The sequence below is a fragment of the Pseudopipra pipra genome, chromosome 1, assembly GCF_036250125.1.
Source record: "Pseudopipra pipra isolate bDixPip1 chromosome 1, bDixPip1.hap1, whole genome shotgun sequence".
In the NCBI taxonomy this organism is placed as follows: Eukaryota; Metazoa; Chordata; class Aves; order Passeriformes; family Pipridae; genus Pseudopipra; species Pseudopipra pipra.
Window position 1 is genome coordinate 75534570 of NC_087549.1, and position 20675 is coordinate 75555244.

At 39.1% G+C, this 20675-nt stretch overlaps 1 protein-coding gene across 1 annotated transcript in view; it reads left to right on the top strand.

Annotated features, from left to right (window-relative positions):
* The window catches only part of TRIO (trio Rho guanine nucleotide exchange factor), a 248913-nt gene that overhangs the window by 129209 nt on the left and 99029 nt on the right, over window positions 1-20675 (top strand). The window contains 6 exon segments of the mRNA XM_064661587.1: window positions 3751-3946; window positions 4539-4705; window positions 11431-11550; window positions 12987-13178; window positions 13989-14138; window positions 15622-15736. Coding sequence (XP_064517657.1) covers window positions 3751-3946; window positions 4539-4705; window positions 11431-11550; window positions 12987-13178; window positions 13989-14138; window positions 15622-15736 — 940 coding nt within the window.

Genomic DNA, 20675 nt, shown 5'->3' on the forward strand with positions numbered 1-20675 from the left:
AAGCAGAACTTGAGGGGAAGCACTGACGAGTGTGGGCAGAGGGGGCTCGGTGCACGGTTTTTTGGTATTAATTCTGCCTCAGAGCATTTCAGATTTGCATAGTGGGTGCAACGGCTGAAATAGATCACCTCACACTACCTAATTACTGCTGAAAAAAATGTAAGGATTACTGCCATTGTTAGGGAACCTGGCTGGGATGGTCACTGATAACTTATCTTTTGAATGAGTCTGGGAATATGCTAGCATTATTTATTTGAGTTGTGGGCTTCCTGGTATCTCAAAGGGGAAAAGGAATGTATTGGTTTTGTTCAGAGTGCTTCAAACTGCTTTAAACAGTGCCTTGATCTTAACCATGGGGTTGTATGAAATAGCATGGGAAGGAGCTACAATTCCTAATGGTTGGTTGTTGTTCTTTGGAGGCACTATCACTGAAACTTCCTGACTGAGGTGACACGCAGTATTGACCTCTTAAAATTAGTTGTCATTCCTTTCAGGTAGAGTGAATGTTAGGATAGACCAAGAGGATATGGGGACTACAATCAATTTCATTATTATTAAAATACTGACAACCACAGCAGTGTCATATTGTGAGCTTACTGTGTGTTTTACTTTATTTCCACTCAATTTGCTAGTAAGAGAGGTAAGGTTTTGGTGTCTGTTCTGAAGGGAGGTGGACTGGCTTTGCTTTTAAAACAGTGTCATAAATGTGCCGTGTTAAATCCTAATCCACTCTGTAATGGTGTTTAGCAAGACAGTGAAGGGTAGTTTTGATGGTGGAGTTTCACAACCTTCTTTAATGCTCAGATTTCTCAGTTTCACAAAGTCTAACTACAATTATTTCTTCAGGATAACCTTTGAATGTTGTTAACTGACCTGGATGAAAATGAGATGCTAAATCTGATTTCTGAGAACTTTCCTAAGTGCAGTGGACGAAGAAACAAACATTAGATAACCTTCACTGCTTTTTAATAATGGATGAACATAGAGTTTCGAAGACAAGTTGGAAAAGCAGGTCTGAGGTGCCCAAGAACAGAAAAGCAGGGTAGCAGAAAGTAAGCAGGCTGGATTGTCAGGAAAACTTGAAGTTTTTTAAAAATTTCAGATCAGTTAAAAGGGGATGAAGAGCAGAGAGAGGTGATGAGACATGTTCGGCATGGACCGAGCAAAAAAGATATGAAGGGAACTTGTTAAGGATTTTGTGGGAGATGAAGCCTGTGTGTGTGTGTTTAGGCATTACGAGTGGTATTCCCTCTAAATAGATTGTGTGTGTGATGTTTAAGGCCCGTGCAAGAAAGATGAAAGAAGCTTCAAGCAGTGGCTAAAAGCTGTGTCTTCTATATATCTGTATATGTCTACCTATATATCTTCCTGAATACTTTGTCCATCAGCTTTTCTGTTTTCAGTGTTACCCCTGAAACATGAGTTTCTGCCTTTTTTCACTGTAGTAGAGCTAGCTGATCAGGATTAAGGATTGTAAATAGCTACCCTAATAGTTTGGTATCTCCCATTCATGACCTGGTGTGAAAACCTGAATACTTAGTGAATCAAGTAAAACTTTTGCAGAACACATTTAAAAAATTAAATAACTCACTGGTGCCACAATTTTAAAATTAATTGCTTGATGTGTCCATTTTTTTACAGTGCTATGTGAGCAGAATGGAAAAAAGCCTTCAAGAAAGATTGTAGCTGACTACAGAAACTTTATACAGATGATTTAACTTTGCTTTCTCCTCAATTCTATTTTTTTTCTTGAAGGCTTGTTTTCCTGGAACTTCTCTTGTAGTTTAATTGTCTCAGTAACTTTGGAGGTATTATGGCCACTTGGAAAGGGTACTGGCATCTTTCTTTTGGGGACAGCAAATGACTTTGGTTAAATATTTATCGCAGAATCACAGAATATGCCAAGTTGGAAGGGACCCATAAGGACCATCGAGTGCAACTCCTAGCCCTGCACAGGACCATCCCCAAAAGTCACACCATGTGCCTGAGACTATCATCCAGACACCGGCTGAACTCTATCAGGCTTGGTGCTGTGACCACTTCTTTGGGGAGAGCCTGTTCCACATCCAACCACCCTCTGTGTGAAAAACCTTTTCCTGATATCCAGGCTAATCCTTCCCTGACACAGCTTCAGGCCGTTCCCTTGGGTTCTGTCACTGGTCACCATAGAGAAGAAATCAGTGTCTGCCCCTCCTCTTCCCTTCACAAGGAAGTTGTAGACTGCAATGAGGTCTCCTCTAAGTCTCCTCCAGGGTGAACAGACCAAGTGACCTGAGCCGCTTCTCATATGTCTTCCCCTCAAGGCCGTTCACCATCATTGCCCTCCTTTGGACACTCTCTAAGAGCTTAATATCTTCCTTAAGCTTAATATCTATCTTAACATCTCTATGGTCAAAACTGCACACAACATTCAAGGTGAGGCTGCACCAGTGCAGAGCAGAGAAGGAAAATCCCCTCCCTTGACCGGCTGGCAATGCTTTGCCTGATGCCCCCCAGGATACGGTTGATCCTCCTGGCTGCCAAGGCACACTGCTGACATGCACTCAGCAACTTTGTTGCTAATGCCCCTTTAGTCAGAACCTCTTTTTATTGTCTTGCTGCATAAATAGGTATTTTCTTGTCATTTAACACCATTCACATCAGTCTGTCCTACTCCTGAAATTGTAGAACGTTGGAACTAAGCCATACTTCCTTCTTGATGTTTATAATTTTGCTTTCCCGATGAACTGCAATAGTTTGTGCCAAAACTCTGCTGAAAAGTCTGAAAAAAAAATTTGATTACAGGCTTGAGGAATGTGAGTTAAGACAGACTTTTTTGAAGTAACTGATGCATCAGATCTGTGCCATAGAAACTCAACCCGCGTTGATCAATGAGGATTGTAAGCATTATCTGTTAACCTTAAAAACAGTTTTGTATCCCAATTAAAAGGAATATTTTATATTTCAGCCAGGCTTTGCCATATAATTTGGAAAATGCACTTGGGTGGATAGACCAGGAGGCCTTACTGTTGTGATGCATATGTTAAGAAACCCCAAAACTTTTTTAGCTACCTTTCTTTGGACATCTTATGATTAAGAATAAAATCCAGAATTGAATTGTAAACTGAAGTGTAGCTGAAAGATGTCAGCAATCAAATTTAGTTCTGACATTGCAGTAATATTGTAATAAAGTATGCTTTTGATTTTACACCATTCACTAAGTACCCGCCGTTGTGATAAGTGTGCTTCTCAGTTGTCAGGCAGAAGTCAAAGATACAGCCTGATGCTTCCTGCCCACAGAAGGGTAGAGCTGGCTTTCTTGTAAAAGGACTCAAGACTGGCATAATTGTAAGCTAAGCTGAATCTTGATGTGTGAATTATTACTTGGTACAGTTTGAAGAATTGAAAAGATGTTTCAGATCCACATTTTCCTTTAAAAGCGGAGATAAGGACACGTTAACTTTATCTGTTTCACAAGTCGTGTTAATGAAAGTGTGCCTTAAATAAGACATGGGTACCTGTAGGGTTGCAAGCACTGGTTGAAGGAGAACTGTAGTGGTTCTCAAAGAGAGTCTTTTTGTTTGTTTGCCAAAAGTTAAAATCCATGCTAAGATAGCCTCTGTCTGAACCATGTTTGAACCTGATCAGTGAAGTTAACCAGCAATAAGCAACTTGAGTTCCCTACCTTGGTCATAAGTGAAACATTGGAAATTAACTGTTTTGTGTTGTGTAATGAGTAATTGAACATTATCGTCCTCCTTTTTTCACCAGATAATTTCAGACCTCGAGTCTTGGAATGATGAGCTCTCTCAGCAGATGAATGACTTCGACACTGAAGATCTTACAATAGCAGAACAGAGGCTCCAGCATCATGCAGACAAAGCCCTGACCATGAATAACTTGACCTTTGATGTCATCCACCAAGGGCAGGATCTGCTACAGTATGTCAATGAAGTGCAGGCATCTGGTAAGATGGCTCCTTTGTGCTATTTCAGGCAGTGGCTTTATAAGAATTATCCAGTTGTCTCTCCATGGGATGTGTGAAAATAACAGAGATGCTGGTTAACTGTAAACTGGAGACGTGGGCTCCTTTATACTAAAATCATATGACAGTGTTCATGAGAGCATACTGTTATTATGGCATATAATTTTCTTCAAAGAGTTGGCAACACCTGAAGATGTTTAGTTTTTAAAGAAAGGGATTTCACTCAAAAATTCAGTAAAATTAGAGTAAATAAGGGGGACTAAGTTTTATAATTAATGAGATCAGTGCAGTCAAGCAAAAATTTTCCATTTTCAAGTAATGTCTTCCTTTTTTGTTCCTTATGCCCCTTCACCTGATATTTTTCACTGTGTACAGTCACCTAGAGTAAATATCAGACTTTAAAAAATTAATATTGCACTTTTAGAGTGCAAAAACCTATGCTCATAATGCAAGTGCTCTGAGGATTAAGTTGAACTTGGCAAAGAAACAAGAAAATTAAGTGTAAAACAATGGAAATGGGCTATTTCTCTTCAGAAACCTTGTAAGTCATTCATAAACGACTGGTTGATTGCAGGTGTCGAGCTGCTTTGCGATAGAGACGTAGACATGGCAACTCGCGTCCAGGACCTGCTGGAGTTCCTGCACGAGAAGCAGCAGGAGCTGGACGTGGCGGCCGAGCAGCACCGCAAGCACCTGGAGCAGTGCGTGCAGCTGCGCCACCTGCAGGCCGAGGTCAAGCAGGTACGGCCCACCCCCCATCCCATTATAGCTGTTCCGCACCTCCTGGAGAGCTCTGTTCCCATTACTTCCAGCTGTATAACGTCTTTCACTGGGAGTGGGGAAGGACTTTGACCACCTAAGAAACTTCATCCGCCGTTAACATCAAGTGCGTTTTTTTAATTTGCATCACCCGTCCATATTGCTGCATGGATCTAGAGTACAAGTCATATGAGGATCAGCTGAGGGAGCTGCGGTTGTTTAGCCTGGAGAAAAGTAGGCTCAGGCCAAACCTTATCGCTGTCTGCAGCTACTTGACAGGAGGTTGTATCAAAGTGGGGGTTGGGGTTTTTTTCTATGTTTTTTTTTTTCCCAGGTAGCAAGTGATAGGACAAGAAGAAAAGGCCTCAAGTTGTGCCAGAGGAGGTTTAGGTTAGTGTTGGGTATTTAAAAGACATATAGATGTGACATTGAGGTACATGGTTTAGTGGTGGACTTGGCAGTGCTGGGTTAACAGCTGGACTTGATGATCTTAAAAGTCCTTTCTGACCCAAAGTACTTTGTAATTCTATAAATACAAGTCAAGTATTTGAAGTGTAGAGCGATTTGAACTAATGTTAAACTCATACTTTTATCATCTGTGCGGTGATGAATGAAAATGCTTAGTCATAGTCCCTGCACACTGGCCTAATTCTTTTTGGTAAATTGTTTGAAACACCTACAAATAGTGATAACATAATATCAACACGGTTTATTTTCCATGAGAAGAAAAACAAGGTTATGCTTTTCCTGGCAATAAAGGAGCAACTTTTGAGGTCCTTATATGAGAAACACCTAAACCTTTGGTGAATTTGAGATACTGTGGGCAAAACCACTGAAGTAGGTGAAAGTTTAAAAAAGAAACAGAACACTAGAGAAGGTAAGAAGTTTTGATCTTTCTCACACTTGGCAGCATCACAGAAGTCTGCCACAGTCTGTTGTCTTACTGTGGTCCATAATGGCTGCCAGTACAACTTGTCCTTTCTTCTGCTTGTCATGAGCTCTTAAAAAATTCATCTCCCTCATGTGACCGTGACTGACAGCCCCAAAATTGCAAAGGAATATAGAAGGTGTCCAGTTAGGATTAGGAGAGGTGAACAAGAGGTTCCCAAAGTATTTCCAGGCAGTGGTTGGTTACTCTATAGCAGCAGATGCAAAGTCTCTGTGTAGTCTTGACTTAAAGGAATGCAAGAAAATGGTCGTGCCTCTGTTGGTGGAATATAGGCATCAATCAAATACATTATGTTCTATTCCTAGCCTTTGCATACTCTGCTGAACTGTCCTGTATCCGTCTTAACACTTATCTTCATAAATGCAAATTAGAGATTACTCCTTTCACGTGAGTAATGGTTGAGGTACAGTTCTTGTAGATCAGGATAGTTTCTGTACTCAGTTGCATATTATCTTGAGGATAAAGGAAAAGAGTGCACATCTGTGAAGAAAAGAAAAAAATAATAAAAAAAAAAATAAGTGAATGCCAGCTGAGGCAGTCTCATCCCTTTGTGGTACATCAGTGGGTTAGGATGGGATGGGTTAGTAAAAAAAAGAAATTGTTAATTTCCATGACACTGAAATAACATTCAGTAAAAGAACAGAATATAGCACTTTTTAGGTAATGTTTCAAAGAGACACTATTTAAGTAGTTATCTATATTGCATGATCAAACAATAAAGTGAGCGCATTGCTCCACTAGCTTTGTTTGTATGCAAGTTAAATGTGACGAGAAAGACACATGTGTTTAAATCCTGTGTTTGTGGAACAACTGTCCTGTATTTTGGCAGATATAGACAGATTATGAACATCACAATGAGGATGTGATGTAGAGGATGTAGAGGAATATCCATGTTGCACTTAGTATGTGATTTGTAGGTCCTTCTGTAAGAATTTCGTAACTTTTTTGAACTACTGCTAGCCCTGACTGAAAACTCAAGCTGAAGTTCAGATTTTTAAGAAAGCACTTGAAAAAAAAGGGTTGATCCTATAATAAAGATATAGGTTGTACACTATTCTAACCAGCTGGCTTTTCCTGGTAGACTGGGATTTGGAAGAAAAAATGTATTCTGTTTTATATTCCTAGAACATACCTCTATATGTTGAATTATATGCTGTAGTAGGTGTGAATTTTCAAACAAACCAACATAAACATGTAGCTGACAGAATGTTTGTGTATGACTTTTCCAGATTTTTATTGCACAGATTAACCTGCAATACTTCCCCAACCCGAGACCTAAAAATTGAACAGAACTAAAACTGAATGTTAGTACATTGTCTCACAGGATTTCTTTTGATCCCCTTTGGAATGGCTTTGAGGCTACTAACTCTTAGTTTTGTGATTTCAGTTGCAATTTCAGACAACCATATCTGATTTATTTTAGTTTTTATTAAGTATCAGAAAGCATGATCTTCTCCTGAATCCTCTACACTGGGAAAAACTTCATATCTGAGCAGGTCACAGCAGGTGCTTTACCTGAGAGTAAAATGGCATGATAAACCTCCTCTTCAGTCTGCTTTGTTTATATTTTGTTGCCTGAAGCAGTGAACACATGGTTTTCCAGTTCAATTACTGTGATTTTCTATCAGATTTATTGTTAACGAATTGGGTGTAAACACACTTATTATGTAGATGGGATACTGTCTCTATAGCAAGATTTCTAACAACATTTCCATTTGAATTTTTCCTGCCAAACCAATATTACTGCTATTGAATTTTCACTCACCCATATGTATATATCTATCTGTATAAAATACATAAAAATATATCGCTTGTAGTCATGCAAAGAGGTTAGACTGAAATACAACATGAATTTAGACAAATACTTGCAAAGATTCTCTTCAGTACTAGGTAGTAAAACTTGTAGCGTAGTGAATTCTTATCATATAAGCACAGAAAGAAGATAAAAAAAGTATTGTGTTTCTTCTTTCTTAACTAGTATACCAGTACTTCTGCATTGAAGTTCTATAGATCAAGCCTCAGGACTAGAAGGAAACAAGGGCCAGAAGACAAACAGAGGTTTAAAGAAAACCTGCAGAGAATTTACTTGTCAACTTGATATGTCAGAGGTGCAGAAAGGGCAAGACCAGGTAGAAGATTACAGTGTAGAGAAACCTTGGAAGATTGGGGGAAGAGGTTTCTGACTGACATAGGAAGTGACAGCTATATGTGGGGGAAAACAACATGGAAAGGAAAATGTGACCATTTTTTACAGGGCAGGGACATATGAATAGGTGGAGGCAGAGAAATATAATATCTGTCTCATCCAGAGCTCCACTTGCATGTTTGCCAGACAAAGGTTTTTTATTAATCACATAAAATACAGCTGTTGGATTACTTATTGCTGCAATCACTCCTGCATACTCACTTTGTAGAATGAATGCTCTATTCTGTTTAAGGTCAAAATCTCTACCAAGCTCCAAACCCAGTCCAACTGGTTTTAGTATGCTCATTAAGCCTTTTTAGTGCAATATTATCTGTGGTTCCAATCATGGTGTATGTTCTTGGGTATATAACTATATATTCATATCTGTACAACAGTGTACAGATACTTGTATCATCAAAAGTACCTTGAGCTGCTTTGCCTTTCACAAGGAGATCTTTTAGCTTGGTGCTTGAGCTCTGATTATCCCAAAATACTACTCAGGAAGAGTATCCTGGCAGTCTGTATAATGCCATATGGATGTGAAAGCATAGCTAGGACAGCAGACTGAAGCAGGTTGTCTCATAACCATGTTTAGTCAAAAATCAGTCCAAGAAACTAATCCTAAATCAAGCATTTATCTAACAGACCTACCTATTTGACCCTTTCAAGTGTCCCAAATTCTGTTTCATTTCCACTGTTTTGCTGATGCTGTACTGATGTTTTTATAGCCTGCTGAAAGCTGCGAGGGGAAAGATGGGGGCTGTGGTTCACCCAGTCAGTGAGCTGATGGGATCATGCCAACAAACCCGGGAAGGCAGCAGCCCTGGAAAAGGAGCATGCTCACTATTTACTTGATATTACTATTCACTGTTTACTTTATATTTTCCCCTTGAGTCTGAACAGAGGGCAGGGGACTACTGGCAGAGTTCCTCCTGTGAGTTCACCAGCTTCTGGACTTGCACCCTGACCCACACCAAGCCGGAGGGCAAATCATTGTGTTTGTGTTCTGTGCTACCTGTCTCTACTGTGTATGGCAGGATGCCGAGTCAAGAGGAGCTTTTGATTGGTGCTGTTTAAACATTTTCCTTCATTAAAATTCTCGAAGAAGGCTAAATCTATTTTAGAGTCCTAAGAAGGTGTGTTTTGTTACACTATACCTGGAGGAATTATTTTGTAAGGTAGAGATGGAGCTTAAAACCACTACTACTAAGACAAAATAGAAATAAAAAAGAGATTTAAAAAAATCTGGGAGGTGCTGTCATGCCCTCCATCTACACTGCAGACTTATTCTTTTCCACAGACTTGCAGAATTTATGTAGAAGAATTAAAATACATGCTATCAGGGTGGAAAAAAACTTGTTAGCTATTTGTTGTGCAGATAGAAGTGGGAAAAACTGCATTAATAATACAACAACATTGCAGTTGGGGTAAGTGTAAGACAGAGGGTTAGCTTGTGATGCAGATTTGAGGCAATAGATGTTGTGTCAAGATGGCTAGACCTCAGTTGTTCAAGCTCTTAGACTAAATGTTACAGTGTACTTTGGATGTAGACCACATGTGCTGTTTGGTTTTGAGGAACTGAGTTTTAATAGGTAGTTTTCTCAGTTTCTGCCCATGTTTTCAGTCTATGGCTACAGTCATATCATCCTGATTACTTAATAATAATGTGGTGCAGTAGCGTTAATGGTAGTGTCATGTGTGGATCACTAGATGAGAGTATGTAGTGTTAAGACCTAACTGTGATTTGGTATTTCAAATATTGATTATCAGTGGTTAAAGGTCTAAAATCAATTAGTAGGAAGGAGTAAGAGAAGATACGCTTAAACTGGTGATGTTCAATCAATTGGGCCCAAAGGAATTCACCGTAAAATACCTAGAAAACTGCCTGAAATAATGTCATAGACAGTGCTTATCATTTCCAAACATCAGGAGATTGGATGAGATTCTGGAGGCCTGGAACTCAACGTCTACTTCTCAAAAGTGGGAAAGGACTAGCTAAGGGAGGATTATAGGTCAGCTACATAATTCCAAGGAAAAGTATTGAAACAAGTAGATTACTAAACTTGAACAGTGACAAGGAGAGGAGAAAAGGCTAACACATTAATTAAGCATAGCTTCCCATTGATAATTTTTTTTTTTTTTTCTGACAAGGTAACAGCTCTTCTGGGAGGGGTGGAAAAGCAGTATTAAAGCTTTTAAAATAGTTTAGCTCAGTCTGTCTGGTCCAAGCTTACTGTGAGAAAGTCATATAAGACTACATTGCCATGAATGATAACTTGCTGAAAAACCATAATCAAGTAACAAAAGTTGTTAAGAGACTCAATGGATTGCAAAACAGATTTAAAAATAAAAAAAAAATTAAATCTGTAGATGTCTGTATTTGGATACCACAAGTTCATGTTGTCAGTCAGAAAATCTACTCTAAGAAGGATATGAGTTTTCATAGTGAAAACTGTACTGGCATGATGTACTGGCATGATGTACTGGCAAGAATAATCAACTGAATAAATACAGGTGTGATTACTGGCTGGGCAGCAGTTCCGTAGAAAAGTTGAACAGATGACAGTGGATAACCTGAATTATGTCCAGTTTTACTCAGTATTTGAAAACTTATGACTGAAGTCATGGTTATCAACTGGAGAGAGCTCATAAAAGAGCAGTGAGAAAAATAAGGCAACTAACTTCACATGGGAGAGATTGAAGAGAGAGACTGTGGTCAGCAAGAGAAGTCTGAAAGGGGGGACGCAGGTAATGTTCTTGATGGAGAGAGGAGGGGGAAGAACAAAACTGATGCTAAGAGGGAGAAAATGCCTCATTTTCTTCTTCCTCCCCCCCCCCCCCCCCTCCCCCCCGATTTTAGGCAGGAGAAATGAAAGCCAAAATTAAAGCAAGAGAGATTTGAGTGTTAGACCTTAGAAAGACTTAGGGTGATAAAACTGGCTAGTGAAAGTGTGAGATTAGAGTCTTGAGTAACAAACAAGGTAGAGAACTTTTGGGAGGGGTCTTAAGGTTGCATGTTGCTGTTGTTGATAAGGAATGTACAAGGTGGTCTCCTGAAGCTTCAGCCCACCGAGGGATTTTTCCAGTTTCACTGAACATGTCAAAGAAGGCACATTCTGAAAACTGAAAATCTTCAAGCAGTTAGAAGACACTTAATGGTCGCATTGTTCTCAACATTAATATTCAAAATTATTTGCTTACTTTTTGCTAGGCTATATGTCTTCAATTTACATTACTGACACTGGCTTTTAGGCAAATATTGCTTGTAACTTGTTCCAGTTTTTCAGGTGACAGAAGCGGTATTCAGAAACACAGCCTTGCTCAGAGTATGAACTGAAACCACAAGCATGTAATAGTTGACTGAAAGCTGTGAGTTGTTAGCTCAGTGAAACTATAGTAATGTCATTCACTGTGCTGACTCTATATATAATTCACTGTAATATGTAATTAATAAATGATTTCGTTATAAATTCCAGTACTAATGTGACCATAAATGTTTTTGTCCCTACAATGATGCTTTTTTGCTAGTTGCCAGTGGAATTACATATTTCATGGTCTTCTCTTTCGTTACAGGTTTTGGGCTGGATCCGAAATGGAGAGTCAATGTTAAATGCTGGGCTTATCACTGCTAGCTCTTTGCAAGAGGCAGAACAGTTACAGAGGGAGCATGAGCAGTTTCAACATGCAATAGAGGTAAAACCACCATTTTAGTGACCATAGTCAAGATGTCTTGTATTACAGTTCATCAGTCTCTCTAAATAGCACTTTGGGTTCATGCTACAATATTTTTAGTTTAGGAAGAACTGTTGAACTAATCTTATGGCAAAGAGATAAAAACACTTACTGGGAAGGTGTTTTTGTTTTTTTTTGTTCTTGTTCATTTTGAAGCTGCAATTCCAGGTGAACATCTTTGCAGTGTCTTTTTGCATCTTTGTGAACTGATAGCTGTTCACAGTAATTTTACTGAAAATGGTGTTTTCCTTTGTTAAAATGTAACATCTAATGCTAATTATAAAAGTTAAAAATAAATGGAACAGCAAGCGTCAGTTTTATGTATTCTGATGTGATCCTTTATTGTTTCCATTTTTGTTTGAGAGTAGGTTTCACTGAAATTTGTGTGGTGGTGTGTCAGTTCCCCTGCCATGATTTCAAACTAAGCTTATTAAATTGGTCATATTGCTGCAAAACAATAGGCAGAGTTCTTAAGGTTGACTAAAATGCAGTATTATTAATTTATATGCACTAGTGAGGGACTTACAGTTATATTGAATATATATAGCATATATTTTTAAAGAACTTCTGTTGAAATATTAACGATGTTATGATTGTTTGGATAGACTATTTTCAGAAGTACTCTGACTTGCATTACCTCTTTCATGTTTGTTGTCTTTTACAGTTTACACTATATGCACCCTCATTTTGAGAGCTTTGGTAATTCCTAAGTGTAAAAATCATGAGACCTCTAGGTGTTTGTCAATTTAAAAATAAATTGCTGGGAAGCTTAAAATCTGTATTTTCTGGATCATTCTTTACTTAAATATAATAATACTTAGTATTTAACCCCTTCTTTTTTTTTTTATTCCTTGATTTTAGGCAAGTATATGTTTACGCAGACAAATACAGTTAAAAAGAAATTTGCTTACAATTAATAGAGTTGTCTTTATTTACTGACCTTCATGCCTGCACCTTTCTTTGTTCACTATTGATGTGCAAAAGACCTGGAGTTAATGCTGTAAGGACAGGAATAGCAATCAAGCCAAAATAAGATATACATCCTTTTCATCTTTTTTTAAAGTGAAGAGAAAGAAAATCACCCTGAAATTTATAATTATAACAGTGTGTACAGCAGCATAGATAAGTCACATGTGGCTTAATGCTAGACAGTGACTATTTGTTATGAGCTGCTGTTTAGTGTTGATTTGATGATAAATCTCTACAGGACTTAACTTCCTTTGTATTTGCATAGAGAACTCACACAGTAACTAATATTAGACAGTTATTTTTAGTTGATGGGTGTTTGTGCATGTATAGAAGTGTCATTGACACAAGTGGAAATGTGACCCTTTGAGGTCTTCAAGCAAATGAACTCAAGTGCTCCACTGAACTCCTGAATTTTCACCTCTTGTCAGAAAACACATCAAAGTGCCCTGCAGGTTCAGCAGAAGGCAGAAGCAATGCTGCAGGCTAATCACTATGATATGGATATGATCCGGGAGTGTGCAGAGAAGGTTGCTTCCCATTGGCAACAGCTGATGCTGAAGATGGAGGACCGTCTCAAGCTTGTGAATGCCTCTGTTGCCTTCTATAAAACTTCTGAACAGGTACAGAAATGCTACATGACCTGTGTCTGCCTTGGTTAATTCCTCAGTGTGGCACAGAACAGCATTACCTTAAAAATGATTGCCTAGGTTTGGTTGTGTTTACCCATTTGCAATAGTTGCGGTTATACAAAAAAATGCAAAAAGCAAATCCTCTCACCAGCTGCCTTAGAGTGAGAAACCTTGTGTTGCAGCCTTTCAATAAATTAAGGGGTCTTATAAAGCAACAACTTTTTACCAGGCCTGTAGTGACATGACAAGGGGCAGTGGTTTCAAATTCCTCATATTCTTACCTTTTTATTGAAAAAAGTTTTGTAGAATATTTTCAAGATAAGGCACACTGTACAAGTTGTATTGTTGGATTTTTGCTTGTTTCAAGAAGTTTTGCTTAAACCATAAACAAGTTACACGTAGGTTTTAATGAAAGTGCTTCAGATGGCTAATTCTAGGGTTTTTTTGTGGGAGTCAGAGAAAAATCAGCTCCATCCTACTTGTCCACAGAAAAGTTTGGGGGAAGGTTGGCAAGGTTGCTTCCAGTGCAGTCATGACTTAAGCCCATCCTGTATTATGCAATCACAGAGGCAGAGAAAGATGAACAACTTTAGGGATGGCCTCTGAGCAATTGCACATAAGCAGGCCAATGCTTGCAAACCTACAGCCAAAGTTTGTTGCCTTCTTTTATGTCCTGGTCAAAATATGTCAGAAGCTGAGGTATATGTAAGAGGTAGATTGGTTTTCCTTTTATTTAGGCTTGAATTTTGATTTTTTTCTCTTACTGAATTGTATTTGAGTTGGTCTTGTTTTTCATGATAGGTGTGCAGTGTGCTGGAAAGCCTGGAGCAAGAATACAAGCGAGAAGAAGATTGGTGTGGGGGAGCAGACAAACTGGGTCCCAACTCTGAAACAGATCATGTTACTCCCATGATAAGCAAACACCTGGAACAGAAGGAGGCATTCCTAAAGGTAAGGTTGACAATGTTTTGTAGTCTTTTGTGTCTTGGAAAACATGCAGGCAAACGCTCACTCTTACAGTTCTGAAATTGCTGTGGAAAGCAACAGTGCCCACTCAAACTACAGGTATGTCCCAAGGTGAAGTTGTGGGAAGTAATGTGTTAACTGCTTGTGAGAGTGATTAAGAGAATACTTTCAAGTGCATAAAATTGTAGCCAGTTTTATAAATATATTTCCTGTTGAACTTCAGTAGATGTCAGGTCTCCCAGTGTGATGGAAGAGGAATTGGAAATCACTGCTTTGAGCAACTGTCATTCTAAAGAATGCTTAAAGGCTGCTGCTTTGGAAGAGAAACTGACAGTCACATAGTGCCATTGCTGCCTATGCATCAGAGCAGCTCTCTGATGTACTTGGACTGCAGTGGAGTGCAGGAGGAGGAAACTGGTAGACAAGCATCTGGGAGTAGTTGGGTTTGTGTAACAGTTTTCAGATAAATTAAAGATTTTTGTTCCAACAAATGTCCTAGTGAAGAAGGTTATTGATCATACTGAATTAAATATGTAATGGATGCTTGCAGAGCAGTGTAACTAACTGTAATCAAAGGCATTTTCCAGCATCACCATAAAAGACTAAGAGCATAAAACTTTTTTGTTAAAAACCTTTTTGTCCTCAGTGCACAGACTACAACACTCAAAAACATATTAGTGTAACTCAAAGTATACTGCCAAATAGATCCTTCTGCAGCTGGCATGAGTTAACAACTTTGTCTTTAAATGGTATGAGAAATTATTTAGTTTCCTTTTTACTGTATCAAACCATGCTACCTTTAATCTTTTGAAGTAGCATTCCACATTCCACGTATTAGAAATAAGGTAGCCAGCCCATATGTAGTGCTTTGGTGTATTTTAAGATGAAGAAGACAGCTGAGCTGAGTGTTGGCATTACAGTGGCAAGGTTTGAAAGCTCTCAAGGCCTTGCCTTAATATTTTGAGGGCATGTCTTACTAGTTTAGCACTTTTGGTTTCACTTTAGCAGAGCATTTACTTTTTGTTTAAAGTACTAATGGATGTTTTGGAATATCCAAGTGAGTACATAAGCAGGTGCACTCCATTTACACAGTAAACAAACTTCAGGTGGCACATGGCTCATACTCTAAATAAACTTCTCTATGAACTCTGAGTCGCACTAAAAGCTCAAGAGCAGGTAATTGCTTTTCAGGATCTTCAGATGAAAAGGAATAGCATTTTATTTGGAGTTGTTTGTCTGTTTTGTTTTTTTTTTTCTGCTAGGTAAGAAAGGTTTAACTGCTATTTGGTGGAAAAACTATTTTAATAGTTGGGTTGGCTTGGCTTACTTGTACAAAAATTTAACAACCAACGCTTTCCAAAATTGGAGAGTGTGAGAAATATTCAAAAAAGGGTGAAGAAGATCCTTAATCTCTTTCTGGATGTGTCTCTATGCACCTTCAAATAAAGTAATACCTCTGACTCCCTAGGCTTGCACACTGGCTCGAAGGAATGCTGATGTCTTCCTGAAATACCTGCACAGGAACAGCGTCAACATGCCCGGGATGGTGACGCACATCAAAGCACCTGAACAACAAGTGAAAAGTAAGGGGTTTCTTGTTCTTTTTTTTGTTACACACGAAAATATGGTCATCGTGTGCTGTGGTATGTGTGGTGACGGGGCAGTGAAGCTTGCCCAGGTGGAAAGAGTTCTGTCAGACTTAACAGGAAACAGTTAAAATTGCTCGCACACTTTGAAGGATCTGCCAGTCTTCAAAGTCTTTTATACTCAAGTGAAGTTGCTTGGAATTTATTTATCTGCTGCTTACATGTAATCTTCTTTCAATTTGAGACTCATGTGCTGTTTTTATTTAGACAATGAGATAGTAAACTTCAATATGATAATGTTTGGTCTGAAGCCAGATGGGAGCTCATTGTGCATTCTGTAAGTTCCTTGGGAGTGCCAGTGATCCCACTGGTAATCCCTTGAGCTATGCCCTTGGGCCCTTTATATAGTTTGAATCAGTATTGGATAACTTTATGAAGTATAGGATAACTGACATCATATTTAAATTAGTTGAGTAGATAGGTAGTACCTGAGGCTTGGCTTTTGCTATGATTAATAATATGTTGTGCAGCTTTAAGGTATAATATGCATTCTAGGGAATCGAGAGAGAGATCTGTAGGCCTTTCAGGGAAGAAAGAGCAAAAATTAATAGGATATGTGTAACTGATGTGTGAGGTAGGCAGAACAGAGATCAGAGAGATTCAGAAGTAAATATTGCATTTTACTAATTTAATTGCGAGTTGTATTCCTCTCTGTGCATTTTGAAGCTGTGACTGAACACTCTGGCTATGCTACAGACTCAAAACCAGAGAAGTTTAATTGTGTAATTAAGTGCTGTTTGCAGCTACCCAAAGGGAGGTTGTGCGTATGATGGAGCCAAACTCAAGAGGAACATGGCGATAGGTCCGGAGGAAAAGTTGCAGCAAGGAAAATTCTGTAATGGGAGAAAGTGTTACAGCAATATGGAGTAGAGCAGGTAGCCTAGAGAGGTAGTAGAATCTCTACCCTCAAAAATTTTTAGAACTTAGTTGAACAAGCGCCTGAGAAACTTTGAAGTTAGTCCTGCTTTGAAGAGGAGATTGAAACAGATGGCCTCCAGAGGTCACTTCCGCTCTAATTTACTTGATGACTCTACTAGAAAGGGACATGCTCACTGCTTCACTTTACTGCAATGGAAAAGTAGTTTGTGTTAAACTTACCCATATATCTGACAGTGCTCAAGTTGAAGGTCTTCCTGTGTTGAATTTTTGTGTTGGAAAGATAATAGAGTGTTGGCCATACTTTTCACTCTTAAGGAAATGATTGGATTGTGGCAGTTGAAACTTTTAGCATGTAGAGCTAAGACAAAGGATTGTTTTTCCACTGTTGCCAAGACATCAACATTTATAGAACTGTGCAAGACAAAATCTCAACATAACTGCCAGCACTATCAATAATTGAAGAAGTGTTGCTGACATTTGTCACATTTGACTTTGTCTCAGTAGTAGACAATGAAAACAAAGCAGAAGCAAGCAGGAAGTTGTAGCTTATTGAGTACTAGGCAAACTTTTTAAAAATGCAGTTTGGAAATCTGTGTAGAAACAGTCATTCTGAGAAAGGTAAAATGTGTTCAGATGAGGAAAGAGTAGAAAGGTCTCCTCTAATATCCTTAAGAATAATAATTATACGTCAGAACCATAGTGCTATGCATGTTCTGTGTGCATGTAAAATTCTAGATGAGTGATACATGTCTAAACAGCAGCAAAAAAAGCAGCAAAAATCCCCAAGCAGAAAAAATAAGCTATGTGCTCTAACTTTTTTCCTCTATAGACCGTGTAATATATGCTGCTGAGAATTAAACTTGAGTCGAGATAGAACTAGTTAGGACTCCCTTCGTGTTAGGTCTCAATGGTATGGCAGTAGCTGACCAAATGATTTAAAAATTAATTCTGTTCTTCATGTTCACATATGCATGTAAGGAAAAAAAAACCTCTCTTCATCTCCTTTTCTAAATGGAGGAAAAAAAATAGAGTGTTTATTTTATTTTGGTGAAATAGAGATTACATGCATTTTACTAGAGCATTACACACTCATACTCAGGTGTATGCTTGAAACTGGCATACTGCACTCAGTATATAGTACATTAACGCTTTAAAAATTTGAGTAACTCTTGAGTTTGGGTTCTTGCAGAACTGCTGAACATTTTTGAAAAACCTCATTCAGTGGCGTACTTGATTCTTATCTCCAGCTGCAAATACCTAGAAAAGCAATGTCTTAATCTAGGTGAAGTTTAGCTAAGAACATGCTTCATGGGAAACAGGAATTGCAGTGATACTGAACTCTGAGAGGTGTCCCTCTGTCCCTGCATACCAGTGTAAATTATTTCTTTGATGTGCAGTTCAGAGTATCCAAATACTCTCTTTATTTAGGAAAGAGTTGTGACCTAAAACTGTGCTGTGCCAGGTAGATTCAATTGGTGACAATTACTGAGAAGTAATTAAGTTAGCTCAGAAATGGGGCATCTTCATCTTTGTTTCTGCTGCTAAGTTTGTATGCTTCTCTGTTACCTGTTTCTGCTGTACAGGCTGCAACTGAACATTGTACAGGAACTTGCCTAATGGTGCTTATATTTTTAGATAGGTTGATAGAGGGTACAGGCTGCATAGAGACAACTGAGAGCTCTTTGAGCCTGGAAGTTTAGAAAATAGTCCTAACAAATGCTGGAATCAAAAGAAAATAACAACAGAGACTGTAGTTCAGATGGCTTGAGATAGAGCTGTTTTTCCAAACCTAGTATTAAATATTGATGTTCTATAACTTTCTTAGCGTATTTTATAGAATATTTTTTCTCTTCCTTGTCAGTCCAAGAAATTAATGGCACTAACACTGACAGTGCCCAGCCAAATATCTCTCACTGCCTTGCCATCTGTATCATGTCCTAACAAAACAAATGCTGTTCCAGTTTGCTAAATTCACCTCGCTTGCTCTTTGTCAGAACTACTTTGCTTGCGTCACTATCAAGATGTCTCTTTTTATATGGTGTGTCCAACTGGGTGTGTTGCATTGTATAATGGTAATTGTGTCCCACCCACTCCTCCCCAGCTCCCTCCCTCCCTAAGTCTGGCATATATTCTGAGCAGGCATTTTGGAGGTGACATAAGGCAGAAATAAAACCGAGAAAGCAGGAGAGGTTCATAGCAGATCAACTCATAGCTTGGCTAAGGGACAGATCAGTTGAGTCTTATTTGAGGGGAGCCTGACCAGCAGAAAGAAAACCTTGGCCACAGTGACCAGATTCCAACCAAAAGCAAGTCCTGGGTGATCTCAGCACCCTGTGGCAAGTGGGAATACTTGCTTCCAAGGAGGAGGATGTTGGCAGTGATGCAAACGGGTTTCATAATTCAGAGAGGCTGTCACAAGTGGTTGTGTTTGGTCCCAGATAACTGATGAGGTAGACAGAGATGCTTTTTCCCTCCATCTTCTTGTTATTTGAGCTTCTCTGTCAAACTGTATCTTGGAGTTGTTAGCTTTTGAAATGTGAAGTATGGTGGACCTGCACAGTGGGGGAGCAGAATGCAGAGACCTTAAGGCACCTAGCACCTGTTATCCTCTATTTGTAATTGTGGATCACAGAAAATAGCCAGCTCTGGGTATAAGAGAAAATCAAGTAAAGCTTTAGTGTGAAGAATGAGCCCTTTTTGTCATCTCTTCTGCTAGACCTCCCCTTTGGCTCTTTGCACTTCTGACAGAATTACCTGGTGGAGACATTGGGTGTCCCCATTTCCCTGTGACTCAGCTTGCCGTCTGGGTTTGCAGTAGCTACAAAGTCAAGTAGAGCTGCTTCTCTGGAAGCAGCTGTAGTGGACTGATTACAAGATGGAGTCTGCTTCACCATTGTCTTGAGCATGGAGTTTAAAAGCCTTGATGCCATAGCTAGGCTGCTGCAGGAGGCGAGCTACTTGAAAAATCTCAAGGAGGCACCTAGCAAGCTAGCAGAGGCAGGTAAATGAGCAAAAAAGATAAAAAGTTGTTACAATCAAAAAAACACAGAAAGAACTCTCCCATATAAGGTATGCCAGCTAGATCTTGCTCGGAGACTGGGGAACCAGCCAGTGGACACTCACGGCCCATCTTGGTACCAGGCAACCTTTGCTCGGATACTGGTGAAGTGGCAAGTGGGCACCCAGGGGCTACCACGGTGAGGGTATTTAGGGCTGTGCCCAGGGGCTGCTGAGGGGGAGCTGCTGCCACTCACCCTGCTGCTTCGGCTCGTTCCTCGGAGGATACAAGGCAACCAGGAAAGAAGCCCAGCAGAGATCTACCAGCTTGCAAGCCAGCAGCACTTCATGGTGGTGGTAAATCCTGTCCTGTGCTTTTAATAGTTGCCCTTAGCTCTTCTCACTTTTGTATCTTCCTTCTTTCTCTCTGCTCTTTTGTGTTACAAAATAAAGTTGAATTATTGTTTTGAGATCCTGCATCTGGCCTCGTTTGTGTCTTAATCTCGCTTATGGGAATGTTTTTAGAACCTGGTTCCCCTCTGCATCTAAGTGGATCGGAACAGCAGCAGTGGGTAAAGTGAGCTTTATAAGAAACTGCTAGAATTTCTTTGTTTGGTGATAAAAGCCATAAGCATTAAAGAAGCAGAGTTCCTTTGCTAGGAACAATTTAAAAGTTGGACGTATGGAATTGCATGTTAATAGTGGGATGTGGATGTGAATTCTCAATGGCAGACAGTTCGTGATGCTCAGGAACGGAATAACAAATTGTAGAGTTAATTATTTGATTACCTGGAAATTCTTTCAAGGGTCAGTGAACATTCATATTTGAACAAGTCAACTTACTCAATTATACTGTGTGGGTTTTGGTTTTTTTTTTTTGTGATAGAGAATTATAAATTTACTAATTGTCTATTTTTATTACTTGAGTTTCTGTACATATATTGTCTTTTTGTGCTGGATTTGATCTTGTGGTGACTTAAGGTTGTGTATTTGTTCGTAT